The sequence below is a fragment of the Staurois parvus genome, unplaced genomic scaffold (assembly GCF_062004578.1).
Source record: "Staurois parvus isolate SC_StPar_1 unplaced genomic scaffold, SC_StPar_1.0 ptg000578l, whole genome shotgun sequence".
Classification (NCBI taxonomy): domain Eukaryota; kingdom Metazoa; phylum Chordata; class Amphibia; order Anura; family Ranidae; genus Staurois; species Staurois parvus.
This window is the reverse complement of record NW_028318374.1, coordinates 3,391,161-3,415,006: the sequence shown is the minus strand read 5'-3', so window position 1 is coordinate 3,415,006 and position 23,846 is coordinate 3,391,161. Positions and strand designations below refer to the sequence as shown.

General features: G+C 43.3%; 1 protein-coding gene across 2 annotated transcripts in view; it reads right to left on the bottom strand.

The window, feature by feature from the left end:
- The window catches only part of LOC149450216 (serine/threonine-protein kinase TNNI3K), a 452,856-nt gene that overhangs the window by 287,753 nt on the left and 141,257 nt on the right, over positions 1–23,846 (bottom strand). For both annotated transcript variants that reach the window (XM_089692165.1, XM_089692163.1), the window contains 2 exons: positions 13,812–13,898; positions 1,085–1,141 (listed from right to left, as the gene is read on the bottom strand). In XM_089692165.1, coding sequence (XP_089548291.1) covers positions 1,085–1,141; positions 13,812–13,898 — 144 coding nt within the window. The remainder of the gene's footprint in view (positions 1–1,084; positions 1,142–13,811; positions 13,899–23,846) is intronic.

The window sequence follows — 23,846 nt, the reverse complement described above, 5'->3', positions numbered from 1 at the left end:
GATCTGTGTCTGTCGCCAATGATACGGGTGTATACGGGGATAGATAAAAGGGTCTTGTTAGATCTGTGTCCGTCACCGATGATACGGGTGTATACGGGGATAGATAAAAGGGTCTTGTGAGATCTGTGTCTGTCGCCGATGATACGGGTGTATACGGGGATAGATAAAAGGGTCTTGTGAGATCTGTGTCTGTCGCCGATGATACGGGTGTGTACGCGGATAGATAAAAGGGTCTTGTGAGATCTGTGTCCGTCACCGATGATACGGGTGTATACGGGGATAGATAAAAGGGTCTTGTGAGATCTGTGTCCGTCACCGATGATACGGGTGTATACGGGGATAGATAAAAGGGTCTTGTGAGATCTGTGTCCGTCACCGATGATACGGGTGTATACGGGGATAGATAAAAGGGTCTTCTGAGATCTGTGTCTGTCGCCAATGATACGGGTATATACGGGGATAGATAAAAGGGTCTTGTGAGATCTGTGTCTGTCGCCGATGATACGGGTATATACGGGGATAGATAAAAGGGTCTTGTGAGATCTGTGTCTGTCGCCGATGATACGGGTATATACGGGGATAGATAAAAGGGTCTTGTGAGATCTGTGTCTGTCGCCGATGATACGGGTGTATACGGGGATAGATAAAAAGGTCTTGTGAGATCTGTGTCTGTCGCCGATGATACGGGTGTATACGGGGATAGATAAAAGGGTCTTGTGAGATCTGTGTCTGCCGCCGATGATACGGGTGTATACGGGGATAGATAAAAGGGTCTTGTGAGATCTGTGTCTGTCGCCGATGATACGGGTGTATACGGGGATAGATAAAAGGGTCTTGTGAGATCTGTGTCTGTCGCCGATGATACGGGTGTATACGGGGATAGATAAAAGGGTCTTGTGAGATCTGTGTCTGTCACCGATGATACGGGTATATACGGGGATAGATAAAAGGGTCTTTGGCTTAAGTACAAATGTGATAACGGTTATATACGCAGGCAGTTTAAAAGCAAGAACTGAAGGCATGCCTAGTAATCTGCTCCACAGACATAAAACACAATCACATTTGACATAGGAGTGCTCAGTACCTTTAGTCATGCTCTTAATCTTCCCAAGGGGGGATGGCACAGAAACATACGAACCGTCTGAAATACACAAAATAGCATTAACCCATGAATAAAAAAAAAAATGACACAATAGTAATAATTCAAGAATGTTTGAAGTAAATGAAATTTCCAAGTCTGATTTTTTTATTACACTCAACATCATATCCTGTGTATTATTATTATTATTATACAGTATTTATATAGCACCAAAAGGTTTGCTGAGCTCTGTACATTATAGTGGGGGACAGTACAGGAGACAATACAGTAACAAATCAATACACGAGGGGTTCGAGGGCCCTGCTCTTTCGAGTTTACAATCTAGGAGGGAGGGGATAGTGATACAGGAGGAGATGGCTGTGGGGGATGGAGTGGTAGGAGGAGTGGAGGAGATTGGCTGTTAGGTGAGTTGGGGTAAGCTTCCCTGAAGAGATGGGTTTTCAGGGTGCGCCTAAAGGTGAGGAGGGTAGGTGACAATCTGATGGATTGGGGTAGTGAGTTCCAGAGGAAGGGGAAAGTCCTGGAGAAGTCCTGTAGTCGGGCTTGGGAGGAGAAGACCAGGGAGCTAGAAAGTAGGAGGTCTTGTGAGGAGCGAAGAGTACGGGTTGAGTGGTATTTGGGTATCACTGTGTACCACTTTTGTTACGCAAATTCTTTTTTGTGAATGTGTTGCAAAGTTTCTTACCTGGAGATCCTGCTAGTAGCAACACTTCCAGTTTCAGGCTGACAATGCTAAGCCGCAGGGGCGGACTGACAACTCATGGGGCCCCCGGGCAATAGGGGATCATGGGGCCCCTGTGTCCTTGCCCAAACTCAAAAAAGCCTATGAAAAAGGTACCAGGGGCATCTCATGGGGCCCCCTACTGACCCCGGGCCTCCAAATGGTCATTCCGCCCCTGCTAAGCCGCTGCTTCACAATTAGCTGCATTGATAGCCTGCCATGTGCACTCCATCAGTTGGTACCTATTAGGTCAGGTTGATAGGCAGCCCAGTAAACAACAGAAGGATATTTCACACCAGGCTGACAATGCTAAAGCTCCCCATACATGGATTGAAATTCAGCTGGTTCACAATGGACCAGTCGAGGTTCCATCCATCTCTGGGTAGGCTGATTGTACCCACGCCGATCCATCGATCAACTTGGGTACAAGCAGCCTGTCCACTTTTCTACAAGCAAAAACTGTATGCGTCTAGCAGTAATCATTCTGTTCTGCCGATTGGGAAGGCTCTCCGAACCCCCTCTCCTCGCCAGCAGAACACCATACACTGCGGGACGCATGCCCCCATCAACACTGACTATGTCATTGGTGGAATCAGGCGATTTTCTTTCCTTCCACTCGTGGTGGAAGGAAAGATCAATTCATCTATGGGCTGCTTCTCTGCCTTGCAACTAGCAGCAGCATTGTCAGCCTGGCATGTGAGCTCCTTCATTTGGCAGTTGGGTTGTCTATCTGATAGACCTGATAGCAGACTAATGACCAACTGAAGGAGCTTGGATGCCAGGCTGATGAGGCTGCTGCTAATTGCAAGGCAGTGGCTTTTGTTTGTGTTGTCAGCCTGACACAGGAAGCACTCTTCCTGGCAGGATCTTCAGACAAAAAAATCTGCAAAAAACAAACAAAAACACAAAAATGATTTGCTTAAGAAACTATATAGACCCATAGCTTGCTGTTTCTCCAGTGTCTGCTCAGTCAGTCCATTCTTGGGGCCACCAGAGACCTGACCAATGGCAACAGTGAGCATGTGAAGCGGGAGCACTCTCTCATCAAACCCTACCAAGTTTTTTCGGGTTGCACTATGAAGTCTCTTCTGTTCTAATCCTTCTCTACACTGTATGGAGAGTGGTTTGGTGTGAGGAATTCATCCGGGTGAGCCCACAGTTGTCCATCCATCTCCTTCGATATTGATGGCACGGGTGTCAGTGTGGAATCTGGACACCATGTGCTCATTTGATCAAGTCTTGATTTGGGATCAAATTGGTCTGGTAAGAGGCTGATTTGTTTGGTGTGATGAGCACAGTGGACACCATAGCACTTTGGTGTCCTTTTATGAAATAGAGAACAGTGGCGATCCTAAGGATCGTTGCTGATCTCAGATCATTAGTGGTTTAGGAAACCGAGATGATCAGCAGAGAACATGTTCTCCACTGATCATCTCAGCACACAGACTGCCAGTGTATGAAGGAGCGATGTCAGCCCTTCACTGGCGATCTGTGTTCTCCCTCCAGATTCTCCAGCCCAGAGCTGGAGAATCGGAGGAACCACAAACAAAGCATCGATAATTTGCCGCTGCTTAGTAAACGGTGTTTGACTGATCTCTGACTGTAATCTCGCGAGATTATAGTACCAGCAGCAATTTTCCAGCGTTCAAAGCATTTGTAGATCGCTTCTCCCTTGATTCAGAGAAGCGATCTACACCGCTTCATAAAAAGGCATTCAGAGGAGAACTGAGCAGCGCTGCATGATAAAAGGACACCTTTGTTGGAAGTTATATTCAGCACGCAGCACTTTCACATTGGATTTGGGACTTATTATGCACCTTTATGCCATGGACATTGATTCATAGCACTTTATATGTACTCTTTGTACACTTGCATATGTAAATTTGCTGTTATTTTGTGTTTATTGTGTCAGGATATTATTGGTGTACATTGTACTCATTTTATTTTTATTTATAGGAAATGAATTACAGTACATAGAGGCACGATGCCTAAATACTGAAAAATAAATATTGGGTTTACACCAGGCCTTGAAATTTCCACTCTCCTGCTCGTCAATGGCGAGTGGAAATTTTGGTGGGGGTGAGTGTGTACCCCAGGGCCGTCTTTCTGACCAGGCTGGGATCTGTCAGTGGCACTGGGAGCCATCAGACTACTCAATAGCTGAGCGCAGTAAAAGCAAAGGAAGGAGTGTGTGCTGTGCTCTCTGCCTCCCCCTAGAGTGCAGTACCCGGCTCTGTGAGTGAGCAACAAAGTACTGCAACTTTTTATAGGGCTGTGTGTGTGTCTACCTAATTTCATCTCACTCTGGTCACATGATCCTCTATGTCAGCCAGTGGTGGCTTCAGGGGAGAGGAGAGAGCACTTAACAGCGTGCGTGCATGTGTGTGTGCCTGTGTATGCATGTACATGTGTCTGTGTGTATGTACATGTGTGTATCTGTACATGTGTCTGCGTATATGTACATGTATGTGTGTGTGTGTGTGTGTATGTACATGTGTATGTACGTACTTGTGTCTGTGTGTACATGTGTCTGTGTATGTATGTACATGTATCTGTGTGTATATGTGTCTGTACATGCCTGTGTGTGTATACGTGTCTGTATGTGTGCCTGTGTGTACGTGTCTGTATGTGTGTTGTGTACATGTGTCTCTGCGCGTGTGTGTACATGTTTCTGTGTGTGTATGTACATGTCTGTGTGTGTATACATGTGTCTGTATGTGTGTGTACTTGTGTCTGTATGTGTGTTGTGTACATGTGTCTCTGTGCGTGTGTGTGTACATGTTTCTTTGTGTGTATGTACATGTCTGTGTGTGTGTACATGTGTCTGTATGTGTGTGTGTGTGTACATGTGTCTGTATGTGTGTTGTGTACATGTGTCTCTGTGCGTGTGTGTACATGTTTCTGTGTGTGTATGTACATGTCTGTGTGTGTATACATGTGTCTGTATGTGTGTGTGTGTGTGTGTGTGTGTACATGTGTCTGTATGTGTGTTGTGTACATGTGTCTCTGTGCGTGTGTGTACATGTTTCTGTGTGTGTATGTACATGTCTGTGTGTGTATACATGTGTCTGTATGTGTGTGTGTGTGTACATGTGTCTGTATGTGTGTTGTGTACATGTGTCTCTGTGCGTGTGTGTACATGTTTCTGTGTGTGTATGTGTATGTACATGTCTGTGTGTGTACAGGTGTCTCTGTTTGTGTGTGTTTGTTGGTGGCGAGTAACTCTTAAGGCCTGGCTAGTAGCTCAGAAATTTTAAGCCCTGATTTACACACATTCTGGGTAAAAATGTTTGCAAGTGTGGAAGGTTTCGATAATCTGTCAACTGCTTATTGCTGTGTGTGTCTCCATTGGGGATATTTCTCCTAAAACCCTATAGCGAATTTGAACCCTTCCTTGCTGTATTAGGAAAAAAAAATCATATTTTTATTCCCATTTGTGCCTTCGCTGGAGAGATTTCCCATCACCAGAGGAGGAACAGAACATTTCTGCAACAAGGACAAAAAAGCAAAAATTAAAAAAGCCCGACAAATGTTCAAACCCTTTACCATTCCAACAAGAAAAGGCTCTGCTTTTACAAAGATGTATTTTCATCTTCATGTTACAATTCTTTAACTTTATTATAGCAGTAGTGAAGTATTGTACTGTGCTAACCATAAACTCCAAACTTTCTGCATTAACTTTATTATGGATGTTTCTACAGCAGCGAATATTCACCCTCTTTCCCGCTGGGTCAGTTTATCTCAAGTGCCTTTTTCGTCTTTTATGTGAAGCGCCTTTAGAAAGAAATTGACAGAAATATTCACATTTGCTGGAAGGCATCTTAAGGTAACCAGCTTCATTTTTGAATGTTTCTAACTTCCTTGATAAATTGAATAGCACCCAGTTGTCGCTGTTGGCAATCTATGTATTATTACAGGCAGGGTTCGTTTAGTATGATGACACCTGTGAGCCCCTGCCTTGGGTAGGAAGGTTACATGGGGCAACAAAAAGCCTCAACATTTACAAATTGTGATAATGTATTCCTTCTTTTGTTTCAAATCTACAAACTATATATTTTTTTTTATCTCTGGACATTTGTGGCTAAGTTCAAGGACTACAAGGGATTTGGAGAAAAGGCACAAGGCTCTTTAGGTCCCTTTCACACGGGGTGGACTCCGGTTAGATCATTAGTGCTCCCATGCTAATCAGAGCAGAGCGGGTGGATGACAGGTCCGTGTAAGTGCAGTTTCTGCAGAGGAGACATGGACAGAGCTGAAAAAAGGGGGGAGATAGGCGCTAAAGAAGCAAATATTGCCAAGAACCATACAAAAATACAACCATAAATTAAATTGAATTGAACAAAAGAGTCCATAATAATTCCATCAAATATCCATGATATGAACTATATGTAGGCACCAGTGGCAGCACCCTCCAGAGTGAAGCTGAAGTTCTGATAGCTGTATAAAAAGAGAACATAGAGGGGCGCCATACTAAGTGCAGTATGAGACAATTCTGTTTATTAAAAAAAAGCAAATTGGAAACTCACTATAGAACAGATAGACTAGGCATGCAAAATCATGTGTGGAAGGTCCCCAGGGTGATCCGCCTCCTTGGTGTCATCATTTCCGGTGGAATGCCATCTTGTGTTCCACGCTGGTTCTAGCGGCATTCAGCCGCTTGCCACTGCTCCCATTTGGACTCGGACTAAGCAAACCACGGAACATCAGCCGGATCACCCTGGGGACCATCCAGAATGATTTGACATGCCCAGTCTATCTGCTCTATAGTGAGTTTCCAATTTGCTTTATTTTAATAAACAGAATTGTCTCATACTGCACTTAGTCTGGTGCCCAGGAGCGGACTGACTATTTGGAAACACGGGCACTGCCCGAGGGCCCGGGGTCAGTAGGGGACCCCATGAGATGCCCCTGGTACCTTTTTCATAGGCTTTTTTGAGTTTGGGCAAGGACACAGGGGCCCCATGATCCCTTATTGCCTGGGGGCCCCATGAGTTGTCAGTCCGCCCCTGTCAACAAGGCTTGGATAATAAATGGAAATATATTCTAACTATAAAAACCTCTTCCTGTAAAGTATTTCTTATTAAAAGAGGAGCGTTATTAGTCGCAATGGAAGCTTTGCCAGTTTATATCGATGAATGGGAATTATTTGACCGCCGAAATTTGCTGGATACCTTTTATCTTCCTGTTGTCCGTATTTTATCAGCAAAAAATGTTTACGGACTTATACTGTAAGTTGATTGGATAGCATTCGTTTTGTTGATTTCATGTTTTATGCAAAAGTCATACTTCATTTTTTATCGTATTGAGTTGGATAATAAAGTTGGTATAATCGAACAGTTGTGAATGATATCCGCAGAGACACTGCAGGCCTTCATTATTATCATTGCTCCATATAATCGCTTTGTATTGCTGTTTGTGTCCCACTGGGGTGATTTACGTTCTCTATATGTCCTGTGGTTGTCATCCAAACAAATGGTGGAAATTACAAAATGATACCCTTGCCACCAAATTAGGAGGTGAAGGGAAAATAGTCCAATGGAAGCACCAGTTTTGATGACAACTGTCTAATAGGGAAATTTCTCTTATTTTGGGAAGATTTGCCCACAATTTCTACAGGAAGTAAAAGGAAATCTCCTTAATGGGACACAGAAGGAAAAAAACAAACAATTGACAAGGGGATTTAATCTTTCTTACTCTAAAATGTAAAACAAAAATAAAGTTTTGCACTGGGAATTGTGGCTTAAGGTATGAAAGAAAAATATATTTGAAATATATTTTAAAAATATAAAAATATTCTTCCCAAATATATTGACATATATTTGAAATACTACAATTTTGGCCATATTCAATATATTTCAATAAACATATACTATACTCTATATATATATATATATATATATATATATATATATATATACACTGTATGTTGAAATACGTTTTTATTACAAAATGAATGTAAAATATTTTTAAAAATACGTTTCGTATATACTGTATGTCTTTAAAAATACAGATCTACATTTTTGCATTTACAAATATATGTAAAAATATCTGTTAAAATTTCTTTTTTTATATGTTAAAAAAAATCTGGAGAATATATTTAAAAAATATATGAAACATATTTTTAAACATATTTTTCATATAATATTCTTCATATTTCTTTTTACATATAAAAAAAGTAATTTTAATATATATTTTTACATATATTTGTAAATGCATTCCAAAAATGTAGATGTAAATGTAGAAGACATACAGTATATTTGAAAATGTATTTTTAAAAATATTTTTCATATATTTTGTAATATAAACAACGCATTTCAACATACAGTGTGTATGTATATATGTATGTATGTGTATATATATATATATATATATATATATATATAATGAATAATATGGACAAAAGTAGTATTTCAAATACTGTATATGCCAATATATTTGGGAAGAATATTTTTAAAATATATTTCAAATATATTTTTCTTCCATGTAGGGCATGCAAAAGAAGTTCCCCGCACACCACAGTTTTACCTATACTGCTAACCCTTTGGTATATCACCATTGCCTGCTACTCTTCCCGTCCACAATTGAGCTATCTAGTGCTTTTCTCTATGGAGAGAATCAGATTTACTATTGTGTTCCTCTCGGGTTCTTTCCCATTTTCTCAGTTGCGCTCAGGGGTGGACTGACCATTTTGAAACTCCGGCACTGCCCAAGGGCCCGGGGTCAGTAGGGGGCCCCATGAGATGCCCCTGGTACCTTTTTCATAGGCTTTTTTGAGTTTGGGCAAGGACACAGGGGCCCCATGATCCCCTATTGCCCGGGGGCCCCATGAGTTGTCAGTCTGCCCCTGGTTGCGCTCCTCTAGTATGATCACTGGGTCCAGCAATGGTGACACACTATCTCTCCTCTTACCCTTCGCTCACATATATGGCTATGGGCATCTAGTCATATTGTAGCCCCATCATACTGACCTACTTCTGAAGTGCAACCCTAAAATTCCAATGTCTCACACGACAAACAATCCAGATATACAGTCAGGTCCATAAATATTGGGACATCGACACAATTCTAACATTTTTGGCTCTATACACCACCACAATGGATTTGAAATGAAACGAACAAGATATGCTTTAACTGCAGACTGTCAGCTTTAATTTGAGGGTATTTACATCCAAATCAGGTGAACGGTGTAGGAATTACAACAGTTTGCATGTGTGCCTCCCACTTCTTAAGGGACCAAAAGTAATGGGACAGAATAATAATCATAAATCAAACTTTCACTTTTTAATACTTGGTTGCAAATCCTTTGCAGTCAATTACAGCCTGAAGTCTGGAACGCATAGACATCACCAGACGCTGGGTTTCATCCCTGGTGAGGCTCTGCCAGGCCTCTACTGCAACTGTCTTCAGTTCCTGCTTGTTCTTGGGGCATTTTCCCTTCAGTTTTGTCTTCAGCAAGTGAAATGCATGCTCAGTCGGATTCAGGTCAGGTGATTGACTTGGCCATTGCATAACATTCCACTTCTTTCCCTTAAAAAACTCTTTGGTTGCTTTTGCAGTATGCTTTGGGTCATTGTCCATCTGCACTGTGAAGCGGCATCCAATGAGTTGTGAAGCATTTGGCTGAATATGAGCAGATAATATTGCCCGAAACACTTCAGAATTCATCCTGCTGCTTTTGTCAGCAGTCACATCATCAATAAATACAAGAAAACCAGTTCCATTGGCAGCCATACATGCTCACGCCATGACACTACCACCACTATGCTTCACTGATGAGGTGGTATGGTTAGGATCATGAGCAGTTCCTTTCCTTCTCCATACTCTTCTCTTCCCATCACTCTGGTACAAGTTGATCTTGGTCTCATCTGTCCATAGGATGTTGTTCCAGAACTGTGAAGGCTTTTTTAGATGTCGTTTGGCAAACTCTAATCTGGCCTTCCTGTTTTTGAGGCTCACCAATGGTTTCCATCTTGTGGTGAACCCTCTGTATTCACTCTGGTGAAGTCTTTTCTTGATTGTTGACTTTGACACACATACACCTACCTCCCGGAGAGTGTTCTTGATCTGGTCAACTGTTGTGAAGGGTGTTTTCTTCACCAGGGAAAGAATTCTTCGGTCATCCACCAGAGTTGTTTTCCGTGGTCTTCCGGGTCTTTTGGTGTTGCTGAGCTCACCGGTGCGTTCCTTCTTTTTAAGAATGTTCCAAACAGTTGTTTTGGCCACACCTAATGTTTTTGCTATCTCTCTGATGGGTTGGTTTTGTTTTTTCAGCCTAATGATGGCTTGCTTCACTGATAGTGACAGCTCTTTGGATCTCATCTTGAGAGTTGACCGCAACAGATTCCAAATGCAAATAGCACACTTGAAATGAACTCTGGACCTTTTATCTGCTCATTGTAATTGGGATAATGAGGGAATAACACACACCTGGCCATGGAACAGATGAGAAGACAATTGTCCCATTACTTTTGGTCCCTTAAGAAGTGGGAGGCACATATGCAAACTGTTGTAATTCCTAAACCGTTCATCTGATTTGGATGTAAATACCCTCAAATTAAAGCTGACAGTCTGCAGTTAAAACACATCTTGTTCGTTTCATTTCAAATCCATTGTGGTGGTGTATAGAGCCAAAAATGTTAGAAGTGTGTCGATGTCCCATTATTTATGGACCTGACTGTACTTATTCATCATTGCTCTTAGTGTTATTTGTTTTTTTTTTCCTTCAATTTGTATGGTACATTGACAGTCTTTCTTCTTCTTAGTTAGAATTGTATACCCCTTATGTTATATTGATTGTAAATGTAGAAAATGTTAATAAATGCAAGTGAAAAAAAAAAGTTTTGGTATACATACATTTTAATTTGTTGGCCTGGAAAATATTTCACAGCTGAGAGTCACCAGCAGCTAGTGATATCACTGCGGCCTAAAGTGTTACTAAACCCCGGACCCTGCATTCACTATATCTGGTCTCCCCGGACCCTGCATTCACTATATCTGGTCTCCCCGAACCCTGCATTCACTATATCTGGTCTCCCCGGACCCTGCATTCACTATATTTGGTCTCCCCGGACCCTGCATTCACTATATCTGGTCTCCCCGGACCCTGCATTCACTATATCTGGTCTTCCTGGACCCTGCATTCACTATATATGGTCTCCCCGGACCCTGCATTCACTATATCTGGTGTCCCCGCACCCTGCATTTACTATATCTGGTCTTCCTGGACCCTGCATTCACTATAGCTGGTCTCCCCGGACCCTGCATTCACTATATCTGGTCTCCCCGGACTCTGCATTCACTATATCTGGTCTCCCCGGACCCTGCATTCACTATATCTGGTCTCCCTGGACCCTGCATTCACTATATCTGGTCTCCCCGGACCCTGCATTCACTATATCTGGTCTCCCCTGACCCTGCATTCACTATATCTGGTCTCCCCGGACTCTGCATTCATTATATCTGTTGTCCCCGCACCCTGCATTTACTATATCTGGTCTCCCAGGACCCTGCATTCACTATATCTGGTCTCCTCGGACCCTGCATTCACTATATCTGGTCTCCCCGGGACCCTGCACTCACTATATCTGGTCTCCCCAGGACTCTGCACTCACTATATCTGGTCTCCCCGCACCGTACATTTACTATATCTGGTCTCCCCGGACCCTGCATTCACTATATCTGGTCTCCCCGGACCCTGCATTCACTATATCTGGTCTCCCCGGACCCTGCACTCACTATATCTGGTCTCCCCGCACCCTACATTTACTATATCTGGTCTCCCCGGACCCTGCATTCACTATATCAGCTCTCCCCGGACCCTGCATCCACTATATCTGGTCTCCCCGGGATCCTGCATTCACTATATCCGCTCTCCCCAGACCCTGCATTCACTATATCTGGTCTCCCCGGACCCTGCATTCACTATATCTGGTCTCCCCGGACCCTGCATTCACTATATCTGGTCTCCCTGGACCCTGCATTCACTATATCTGGTCTCCCCAGACCCTGCACTCACTATATCTGGTCTCCCCGGACCCTGCACTCACTCTACCTGGTCTCACCAGACCTGCATTCACTAAATCTTGTCTCCCCGGACCCTGCATTCACTATATCTGGTCTCCCACAGTACACAGAACATGGAAATGCAATTATTTTAGTAAATATAAACTGCTAAATACCTTTTCTCGTCAGCAGTTAGAGCAGTCTTGTGACTTCTATCAGTGTCCAGCAGAGCACTGGTTAAAGCTTGTAGGAGGAGTTTTTATTCTCCTCTAGGAGGATGCAGAACCCCTGACCCTCTGCCTGGACCAGGGTTTCTCAACCAGGGTCCCTCCAGAGGTTGCTAGAGGTTCCTTGAGCAATGAGCATTTTCTACCTCTCAGATAAGCTTCCACTGACACCAATGATCTTTTTAGCTTTCTATAAGGGGGTAATTCTTCCCTATGACTACAAGTGTATGGAGCATTCTTCCCACTGACCATCACAGTAATGTATCATGAGTTGTAGATATAGTCATTATTAGCAGGGTTCCCTGAGACTGGAAAGTTATTTCAAGGGTTCCTCTGTGTTGAAAAGGGTGAGAAAGGCCCTCTGGCACGATTTCCCTCTGCTGGGTATTTTATTCAGCTTCATTTTGCTCTATAGTGAGTGTAGGGTCCGGGTAGACCAGATATAGTGAGTGCAGGGTCTGGGGAGACCAGATATAGTGAATGCAGGGTCCTGGGAGACCAGATATAGTGAATGCAGGGTCTGGGGAGACCAGATATAGTGAATGCAGGGTTCGGGGAGACCAGATATAGTGAATGCAGGGTCCGGGGAGACCAGATATAGTGAATGCAGGGTCCGGGGAGACCGGATATAGTGAATGCAGGGTCCTGGGAGACCAGATATAGTGAATGCAGGGTCCGGGGAGACCAGATATAGTGATTGCAGGGTCTGGGGAGACCAGATATAGTGAATGCAGGGTCCTGGGAGACCAGATATAGTGAATGCAGGGTCTGGGGAGACCAGATATAGTGAATGCAGGGTCCGGGGAGACCAGATATAGTGAATGCAGGGTCCGGGGAGACCAGATATAGTGAATGCAGGGTCCGGGGAGACCGGATATAGTGAATGCAGGGTCCTGGGAGACCAGATATAGTGAATGCAGGGTCCAGGCAGACCAGATATAGTGAATGCAGGGTCCGGGGAGACCAGATATAGTGAGTGCAGGATCCGGGGAGACCAGATATAGTGAATGCAGGGTCCATGGAGACCAGATATAGTGAGTGCAGGATCCGGGGAGACCAGATATAGTGAATGCAGGGTCCGGGGAGACCAGATATAGTGAGTGCAGGGTCCGGGGAGACCAGATATAGAGTGTCTCTGGGACACTCTTTTGTTGAAGGCTAATCTATTTATGTGTCGCTGATTGTATTGTATGTCTGCCAATTGGTCCCCTGTGAGGGACCTTATTTTCTACATGTTTGTACCTTGTTATTTTTTCAAACAAGAAAAAAGGAAAAACTAATAAAAATTATTGTACCAGAAAAGGTTGAGAAAGGTTGGTCTGGACAGCGCTGATTGGCCCTGTGCTGATCACATGCACTCTCCCAAGGAACAAGAGAGAAAAAAAAAAAACCTCTCCAGCAATACATACCAAACTGAGCATGTGCAGAGTGTCTCCACACGATATGTCTTATTTGGAGATAAGAGGGGGGCACTGAAAGAAGGGGTGGATCAGAAAAGTCAGGATCAAACATCCTTTTTATACAATGCAGATGATTAACCCCTTAGGTTCCACAGTGAGTATAACAAGCATGCTTTACTGCATCTACAGACTGATTGTACCGTTGTGGGTTTAGTAACACTTTAGGCCAGAAAATCGGATCATCCTGCAAAATGGCTACCGAGTGAATCAGATAACACCCGTCAAGGCTGGCCAGCTGGAGGGCAATGGGTTGTCCTTGCCCGATGTTCAGAAATATAACAGAACATATGGATATTAAATACCTCCACCGGGCTGAGAGTATTCATTACATGGAGATTCATCCTGAGGCCGCTTATAATGTTTCAGCAGAGTTACAATTCCGTCGTGTCCTGAAAAACAAGGCAACCGGATTGTCTGTGAGATCCTCACATGCCATTACAACCCTCGTGGGCAGCAACTGCCCGTGACATCTAATGAGTCTTCACTAATGTGCAGCCATCAGAAATTGCACTGCATCCTTCTCTCTGAGGGCGCTCAATATCCGGTGTATGACCCTGTGTAATATTGTGCTCCAATCGCTCCCTCTGCACAATACCGTAACATTAACATTCCATTACCATTGTGACATAACAATAGAAATAATAGATAACACAATGCTACGTACATTTCTATATAAAAACTGCTCGCTTTACCTCTATATACTGTAAAATGTTAGAACTTACCGAAAGAAAAGACAGGGTCATAACTTGTAACCACTTGAGGCAGCCATTTGTAACCACTTCAGCTCCGAAAAATGTTCTTCCTTCACGACCAGGCCAATTTTTTTTTTGCTATTCAGCACTGCGCTACTTTAAATTGGAAACTGTGCGGTCATGCAACACTGTACCGAAATGAAATTTATGAAATTTCCTACACACAGATATAGCTTTCTTTTTGTGGTATTTGATCAAGGCTGTTTTTTTTTAAATAAACGACAAAAGACCAAATATATTGGAAAAAAAAATATGTATTTTTACCTTTTGCTATAAAACATCCTCCAAACTTTAGGCATAATGTTATTCTGCGACATGGCTTTGATAAAAAAAAAATCGCAATAAGTGTATAATATTTGGTTTGAATGAAAGTTATAGGTCTACAAATGATGGTATATATCAGGGGTCTCCACACTTTTGAAACAAAGGGCCAGTTTACTGCCCTTCAAACCTTATGAGGCTGGATTGTGGCCAATGGGAGTAGAAAATGCCCTGGGATCAGTGAGTAAACAATACCGTAGGCTTGGTGGTCAGTGGGAGGAATAGTGCCCCATCATTGGTATCAGTGGGAGGAATAGTGCCCCATCATTGGTATCAGTAGGAGGAATAGTGCCCCGTCATTGGTATCAGTGGGAGGAATAGTGTCCCATCATTGGTATCAGTGGGAGGAATAGTGCCCCATCATTGGTGTCAGCGGAAGGAATAGTGCCCGATCATTGGTATCAGTGGGAGGAATAGTGCCCCATCATTGGTGGTCAGTGGGAGGAATAGTGCCCCATCATTGGTATCAGTAGGAGGAATAGTGCCCCGTCATTGGTATCAGTGGGAGGAATAGTGTCCCATCATTGGTGTCAGCGGAAGGAATAGTGCCCCATCATTGGTATCAGTAGGAGGAATAGTGCCCCGTCATTGGTATCAGTGGGAGGAATAGTGCCCCATCATTGGTATCAGTGGGAGGAATAGTGCCCCATCATTGGTGTCAGCGGAAGGAATAGTGCCCCATCATTGGTATCAGTGGGAGGAATAGTGCCCCGTCATTGGTATCAGTGGGAGGAATAGTGCCCCATCATTGGTGTCAGCGGAAGGAATAGTGCCCCATCATTGGTATCAGTGGGAGGAATAGTGCCCCATCATTGGTATCAGTGGAAGGAATAGTGCCCCGTCATTGGTGGTCAGTGGGAGGAATAGTGCCCCATCATTGGAGGTCAGTGGAAGGAATAGTGCCCCGTCATTGGTATCAGTGGGAGGAATAGTGCCCCATCATTGGTATCAGTGGGAGGAATAGTGCCCCATCATTGGTATCAGTGGGAGGAATAGTGCCCCATCATTGGTGGTCAGTGGGAGGAATAGTGCCCCATCATTGGTGTCAGCGGAAGGAATAGTGCCCCGTCATTGGTATCAGTGGGAGGAATAGTGCCCCATCATTGGTGCCAGCGGAAGGAATAGTGCCCCATCATTGGTATCAGTGGGAGGAATAGTGCCCCATCATTGGTGTCAGTGGGAGGAATAGTGCCCCATCATTGGTATCAGTGGAAGGAACAGTGCCCCATCATTGGTATCAGTGGGAGGAATAGTGCCCCATCATTGGTATCAGTAGGAGGAATAGTGCCCCGTCATTGATATCAGTGGGAGGAATAGTGCCCCGTCATTGGTATCAGTGGGAGGAATAGTGCCCCGTCATTGGTATCAGAGGGAGGAATAGTGCCCCGTCATTGGTGTCAGTGGGAGGAATAGTGCCCCATCATTGGTGTCAGTGGGAGGAATAGTGCCCCATCATTGGTATCAGTGGGAGGAATAGTGCCCCATCATTGGTGTCAGTGGGAGGAATACTGCCCCATCATTGGTATCAGTAGGAGGAATAGTGCCCCGTCATTGGTATCAGTGAGAGGAATAGTGCCCCGTCATTGGTATCAGTGAGAGGAATAGTGCCCCGTCATTGGTATCAGTGGGAGGAATAGTGCCCCATTATTGGTATCAGTGGAAAGAACAGTGCCCCATCATTGGTGTCAGTGGAATAATTAGTACCCCATTTCTGGTATCAGTGGGAAGAACAGTGCCCTGTCACTGGTGTTAGTGGAAGGAACAGTGCCCCATCATCGGTGTCAGTGGGAGGAACAGTGCCCCGTTGTTGGGATCAATGGGAGGAACAGTGCTCTAATGTTCATGTCAGTGAGAGGAATAGTGTCCAAGCATTGGTGTCAGTAGGAGGAATAGCATACCATCGTTGGTGTCAGTGGGAAGAATAGCGCCCCGTCATTGGTGTCAATGGAAGGAATAGTGATTTGTATCAGTGGAAGGAAAACTACCCCAAGGACAGCACAAAAGCAAGCAAAGGGCCACATACGTTTGGGAAGGGGTTAACATTTAGGGGCAATCAAAGGGTTAACTTTGTGCCTAACAATGTTTACTGTGTGGTGTTTTCACTAAGCAATCTGCCAGTTTTTACTCCCTGCTTTTCAGGGAGAAAAAAAAATAGCACATCGCCGCTGTCTGTAAAGAGCTCTGTGTTGTTTAGCAACACAGGGTTCTCTTGTATCATTCGCTTAGTCGATCAGCAGGTCCCAGCCCTAAACTGGGACCTGTTGATCGGCATGTGCTGGAGCGAATGGCAGCACAGCCAGGGCACATCCCCTACCCAGAAGAGCCAGATCACATACATGAGTATACAGAATGTCTCCACATGATATGTCTTATCAGGAGATAAGAGAGGGACACTGGAAGAAGGGGAGGATCAGAGAAGACAGGATAAAACAGCCTTTTTACACAATGCAGAGGATTAACCCCTTAGGTTCCACAGTGAGTATAACAAGCATGCTTTACTGGACTGGACTTAATTGTCACGTTCACTATGGTTTTTCATATTTCTGCTTGCACTAGGGAAATTTTTGGTGTCTGCTTAGTTCCAGGTCCAATACCACTTGGCAGAGCCAGCAGCATGACTGCAAGGATGTAATTCTGGCCACCCTTTGTAAGGGGGCTCTCTTCCCATTTACCACCACCAATGTAAGGGGCATTTTCCCAATGACCCTTGATGGACTAATCTTACTAGGGGTTCCTTGAGATTTGAATTTGTTTTAAGGGTTCCTCTGGATTAAAAAAGTTGAGATATTCTGCTCTAGAGAATAATGTGCAAACCGCTACTGGCCTCCATAGTCTATATTTGGCCTGCCCCTTTCTGTATTCTGTGCTTCTGTATTGGATAGTGAGTCTGCCCATCACAGTGATGAGCCAGTAGTGCAGTGGAATGGACAGGCTGTGGCAGCATCTACAGAAACGGGTCCTTTTATAGCACAGTAGAGAATCCCACTTTCTAGGAATCCTGAGAAAATTCAGTGGATATAAAAAGTCTACACACCCCTGTTAAAATGTCAGGTTTCTGTGATGTAAAAAATGAGACAAAGATAAATCATTTCAGAACTTTTTCCACCTTTAATGTGACCTATAAATTGTACAACTCAGTTGAACAACAAACTGAAATGTTTTAGGTAGACAGAAGTAAAAATAAAAACTAAAATAATATGGTTGCATAAGTGTGCACACCCTGAAACTAATACTTTGTTGAAGCACCTTTTGATGTGATTCCAGCACTCAGTCTTTTTGGGGATGAGTCTATTAGCATGGCACATCTGGACAATATTTGCCCTTTCTTCCTTGCAAAAACATTCCAAATCTGTCAGATTGCAAGGGCATCTCCTGTGCTCAGCCCTCTTCAGATCACCCCACAGATTTTCGATTGGATTCAGGTCTGGGCTTTGGCTGGGCCATTCCAAAACTTTCATCTTCTTCTGGTGAAGCCATTCCTTTGTTGATTTGGATGTATGCTTTGGGTCGTTGTCATGAAGTTCCTCTTCATATTCAGCTTTCTAGCAGAAGCCTGAAGGTTTTGTGCCAATATTGACTGGTATTTGGAACTGTTCATCATTCCCTCTACCTTGACTAAGGCCCCAGTTCCAGCTGAAGAAAAAGAGCCCCAAAGCATGATGCTGCCACCACCATGCTTCACAGTGGGTATGGTGTTCTGTTGGTGATGTGTAGTGTTGTTTTTGTGCCAAAAAGTTCAGCCTTGGATTCATCAGACTATAACACATTTTCCCACAGGCTTTTGGGAGACTTCAGATGTGTTTTTGCAAAATTTAGCCAGGCTTGGATGTTTTTCTTCATAAGCAAAGACTTCCGTATTGCCACTCTACCCCATAGCCCAGACATATGAAGAATACGAGAGATTGTTGTCACATGTACCACACATCCAGTACTTGCCAGATATTCCTGCAGCTCCTTTAATGTTGCTGTAGGCCTCTTGCCAGCCTCCCAGACCAGTTTTCTTCTCGTCTTTTCATCAATTTTAGAGGGGCGTCCAGTTCTTGGTAATGTCATTGTTGTGCCATATTTTTTCCACTTGATGATGACTGTCTTCACTGTGTTCCATGGTATATCTAATGCCTTGGAAATTCTTTTGTACCCATCTCCTGACTGATACCTTTTAACAATGAGATCCCTCTGATGCTTTGGAAGCTCTCTGCGGACCAGGGGCGGACTGACAACTCATGGGGCCCCCGGGCAATAGGGGATCATGGGGCCCCTGTGTCCTTGCCCAAGCTGAAAAAAGCCTATGAAAAAGGTACCAGGGGCATCTCATGGGGCCCCCTACTGACCCCGGGCCCTCGGGCAGTGCCCGAGTTTCCAAATGGTCAGTCCGCCCCTGCTGCGGACCATGACTTTTGCTGTAGGATGCGACAAAATGTCAGGAAAGACCTACTAGAACAGCTGAACTTTATTTGGGGTTGATCAGAGGCTCTTTAAATGATGGCAGGTGTGTACTGACTATTTAACATGAATTTGAATTTGATTGCTTGATTATGAACACAGCTACATCCCCAGTTATAAGAGGGTGTGCACACTTATGCAATCACGTTATTTTCGTTTTTTATGTTTACCCCCCCGAAAAAAAAAAGATTTCAGTTTGTTTTTCAATTGAGCAGTACAGTTTATAGGTCACATTAAGGTGGAAAAAGTTCTGAAATGATTTATCTTTGTCTCATTTTTTTTTACATCACAGAAACTTGACATTTTAACAGGGGTGTGTAGACTTTTTATATCCACTGTATATATATTATCTTTTTTTTTCTTTTTTAACGGGTTACACTTTACAACATTTCGATTCCCTTTAATTTATACCGTAGAATGAGCCATGACGTTCAACAGATACAAAAACCTTACAGACAAGGACAAATATATCTGCCCTGCCAATTGTACTGCTTTCTTTTTTTATTATATTATTAATAATGTTCTCTCTTGTCCATAACTGACTGACACATAAACAATTGCATTTATATTAGTTTTCTTTTTTTCTATATAGTCAGCCCCTGGCAGCTAAACTATATTTCATTTCATCTCTGGCCACTGAATTTAATCACATCACCATCTGTCCAATCTCATCACGCTTTTTTAAGTAACTTTTAAACGATTTTGTTGCTGAAAAAACTTCTATTATCAATATAATTTAAGAGCGCAAAGCTTTTTCATCCAGTGATCTTTTCAATGCGAGAACAATAATATCAGATAAAGGATATTAGACTCTGGGGCAGTCACCTACCCAACGCTCATTGTCTACAGGGACAACAACTAGATTTAAAAGAGCACGGTTGTTAGAACAGAAAAATCACCACAAAACATAATCTTGTTGTTTATATTTATCATTATTCATAATAATTGTAGTATAGTCAGGCCTTTTTTTCAGAGGGAACACGGGGAACGCAGTTCTGGCACCTCCAGCAGTGAATGTATGTAATGGCAAGGGGTGCTGGACGGTCTATTGATGCTCACTGATGGGAATCTGTTTTTGCACAGGGGTCTATTGTTGCTGGGGGTGGTCAGTTTTTGCTGGGGGGGGGGTCTTCTGTTGAGGGAGAAGTCTATTGTTGCTGGCTGCCGGGGGCTCTGTTGTTGCTGCTGGGGGGTCAATACAGTATTTGATTCCCTGCTGATTTTGAATGTTTGCCCAATCACAAAGAAATGATCAGTCTAAAAATCGAATGTTCGGTGTATTGTAACACTGAGAGATAGAATAGCAACAAAAAATTCAAAAGAAATGGATGTCTAACAAATGATGACTGATTTGCATGTTCATGAGGGGAATAAGTATTTGATCCCCTATCATGCTTTCTTGAGCAGAGGGACCTTGCAGGCACTGCAGGATTTCAATCCTTGTCGGCGTAGTGTGTTACCAATTGTTTTCTTGGTGACTGTGGTCCCAGCTGCCTGGAGATCATTGACAAGATCCTCACGTGTAGTTCTGGGATGATTCCTCACTGTTCTCATGATCATTGCCACTCCATGAGGTGAGATCTTGCATGGTGCACCAGACCTAGGGAGACTGACAGTTGTTTTGTGTTTCTTCCATTTGCGAATGATTGCACCAACTGTTGTCACCTTCTCACTAAGCTGCTTGGCGATAGTTCAGTAGGCCAGTCCAGCCTTATGTAGGTCTACAATCTTGTCCCTGACATCCTTGGACAGCTCTTTGGTCTTTGCCATGGTGGAGAGTTTGGAATCTGATTGTTTGATTGCTCCTGTGGACAGATGTCTTTTATACAGGTAACAAAATGAGATTAGCAGCACTCCCTTTAAGAGATTGATTCTAATCTCAGCTTGTTACCTGTATGGAAGACACCTGGTAGCCAGAAATCCTGCTGAATAATAGGGGATCAAATACTTATTTCCCTCATGAACATGCAAATCAGTCATCATTTGTTAGACATGCATTTCTTTAGAATTTGTTGTTGCTATTCTGTCTCTCAGTGTTACAATACACCGAACATTCAATTTTTAGACCGATCATTTCTTTGTGAGTGGGCAAAGAGTTGGAATCAGCAGGGGATCAAATACTTATTTCCTTCACTGTAATTACTGGTGTGGTATTTTGTTGTGGTGGGGTCCATTGTTGCTTGGGGGGAGGGGTTATTGGGTGGGGGATCCATTGTTGCTGGCTGCAAGGAATCTACTGCTTTTCTAGTTATCATTTAACACATTATATACAAATGACCACAAAACACCACACCACAAAATGATACTTGGTTCTGTATTCTTTAAAAGGGGCGGTACTGGGAGGTGGGTAGGAGGTGGAACCAAGGGACAGTGCTTGGAGGTGGGTGGGGGGTGGAGACAAGGGGTGACTCAAAAAGTGGGGAGTTCCTGCACCAGTTCTCTGAGAAAAAAGCCCTGAATATAGTTATTCTTTTTTTTTTGTTGAGCTGCACTATTAGGGCCACTATCCGCCCACCATTGGCAGGATCTCGATGCAGGACAGAGCAGGAGAAATGCTCACCTGCTTGCATGCAATTCTGGCTGGATGAACATGGGGTCACTCTCTTGCTGGTGACTTAAGCTGACCATACATGGTTCGGTTTTTTTTTTCATTCAACCAATGGGCACCATATGCAATATTCAGAGGGATAGTGAAGGTCTGCTTTAAATGTCAAGCCGAAAACTTTTATTTCCCTAATGGATCCCCAAGTATCAGTAAAAACCAGGGATTCTAATCCTTTCCCACTCTATCAAAAAACAGGAAAAAAAAAGTTTTCAGTTTGACACAAGCATTCACACAACCAATGTGAATAATCCCTCATAATGTGTTTAATATGTGTCTTTTCTGCTCCTTCTAGTGGCCATAATGTGGTACTTTTCTGATCGCAGTATTCCAGGGTAATACTACATTATGGCCACTAGAAGGAGCAGAAGAGACACATAATAAACACATTATGAGGGAATATTCACATTGGTTGTGTGAATGCTAGTGGCCATAATGTGGCACTTTTCTGGTTGCAGTATTCCAGGATAATACTACATTATGGCCACTAGATGGAGATGAAGATCACAGGAAATACACATATTCCGCACCTAAGGCCCCATGTACACTGTTGGTGATAAACTCACGTTTAGGAGCTTTTCTGCGTTTTTTTCAGCAGCCCCTGAACTCTCCATAATGTTTTCCTATGTGTCCATGTACACATCGTCATTTACAGTCGTTTACAGGCAGTTGAGTTTACAGTCATTTTTTTGAACGCACCAAACTTGCGCTCAGCAGTAGATTTTATCAGCGTTTCAAACGCCAATTGCATGTAAATGCGTGTAAACGCGGCTAACCGTGTTTATAAGCGTTTGGAAATTTTTTTTAACTCTTCCATTTCCAGATGCTGTCCAGAGCCTTTTTTCATCATGAAAAATACATGCATTGCATTTTCCTGGTACTCAAATGGATCTGGCACACCATACTTTGAGGTTTCGCATGAAACTTGCGTTCAGGAGTAGATTTTATCAGCGTTTCAAATGCCAAACACTTGTAAACGTGGCTAACTGTGTTTATAAGCATTTGCTTTGGAAGTTTTTTTTAACTCTTCCATTTCCAGATGCTGTCCAGAGCCTTTTTTCATCATGAAAAATGCATGCAAAGAGTTTTCCCGGTATTCAAATGGACCTGGTACACCATACTTAGAGGTTTTGCATGAAACTTGCGTTCTGGGGTATATTTTAGCAGCGTTTCAAATGCCAATCACGTGTAAACGCGGCTATCTGCGTTTATAAACGGTTGCGTTTTAACTCTTTCATTCATTTCCAGATGCTATCCAGAGCCTTTTTTTATCATTACAAATGCATGCATTGCGTTTTCCCATTACTCAAATGGACCTGGTACACCATACTTTGAGGTTTCACATAAAACTTGCGTTCAGCAGTAGATTTTATCAGCGTTTCAAATGCCAATCGCGTGTAAATGCGTGTAAACGCGGCTAACTGCGTTTATAAGCATTTGCGTTTGGAATTTTTTTTTTAACTCTTCCATTTCTAGACGCTGTCCAGAGCCTTTTTTCATCATGAAAAATGCACGCATTGCATTTTCCCGGTACTCAAATGGACCCGGTACACCATACTTTGAAGAAAATATGTTAGACACTGCTGCAATAATTTCTGCACAAAAATGAGCCGGAACACATCCAAACCAGGGGCGGACTGAGAACTCATGGGGCCCCCGGGCAATAGGGGATCATGGGGCCCCTGTGTCCTTGCCCAAACTCAAAAAAGCCTATGAAAATGGTACCAGGGGCATCTCATGGGGCCCCCTACTGACCCCAGGCCCTCGGGCAGTGTCCGAGTTTTCAAATGGTCAGTCCACCCCTGATCCAAACACCACAAAAAAAAAAAAAGACAGCTAATCTCAACAAATACTGCTCTCTCTGCTTCTACTCTCTCTATTTCTCTCAAAATGTCTGAAGTAGATAATTTTTACTGTTTTTCAGTGCATTCTGGGCATTTTGAAAGGTCTAAGAGGTTATCTTTAAAAAACGCTCATAAATGCGCATAAACGCGCTATGCAAACGCAGCTAAACAGACGTCTTTCAACCTACGTTTTCCAGCAGTCAGTTTCCATCGTTCAGAAGTGTCCCGTGTACATGGAGCCTTACTGGGATGATTTGCGACAGATATGCGGAGGCACGTGCGCAGCTCTTTTTTTTTTTTTAAACAGACCCCTAAAAAATGCTGTTTGGCTGCTAAATAATCACTGAAAAATCCGGGTATAATCACGGCACAGAC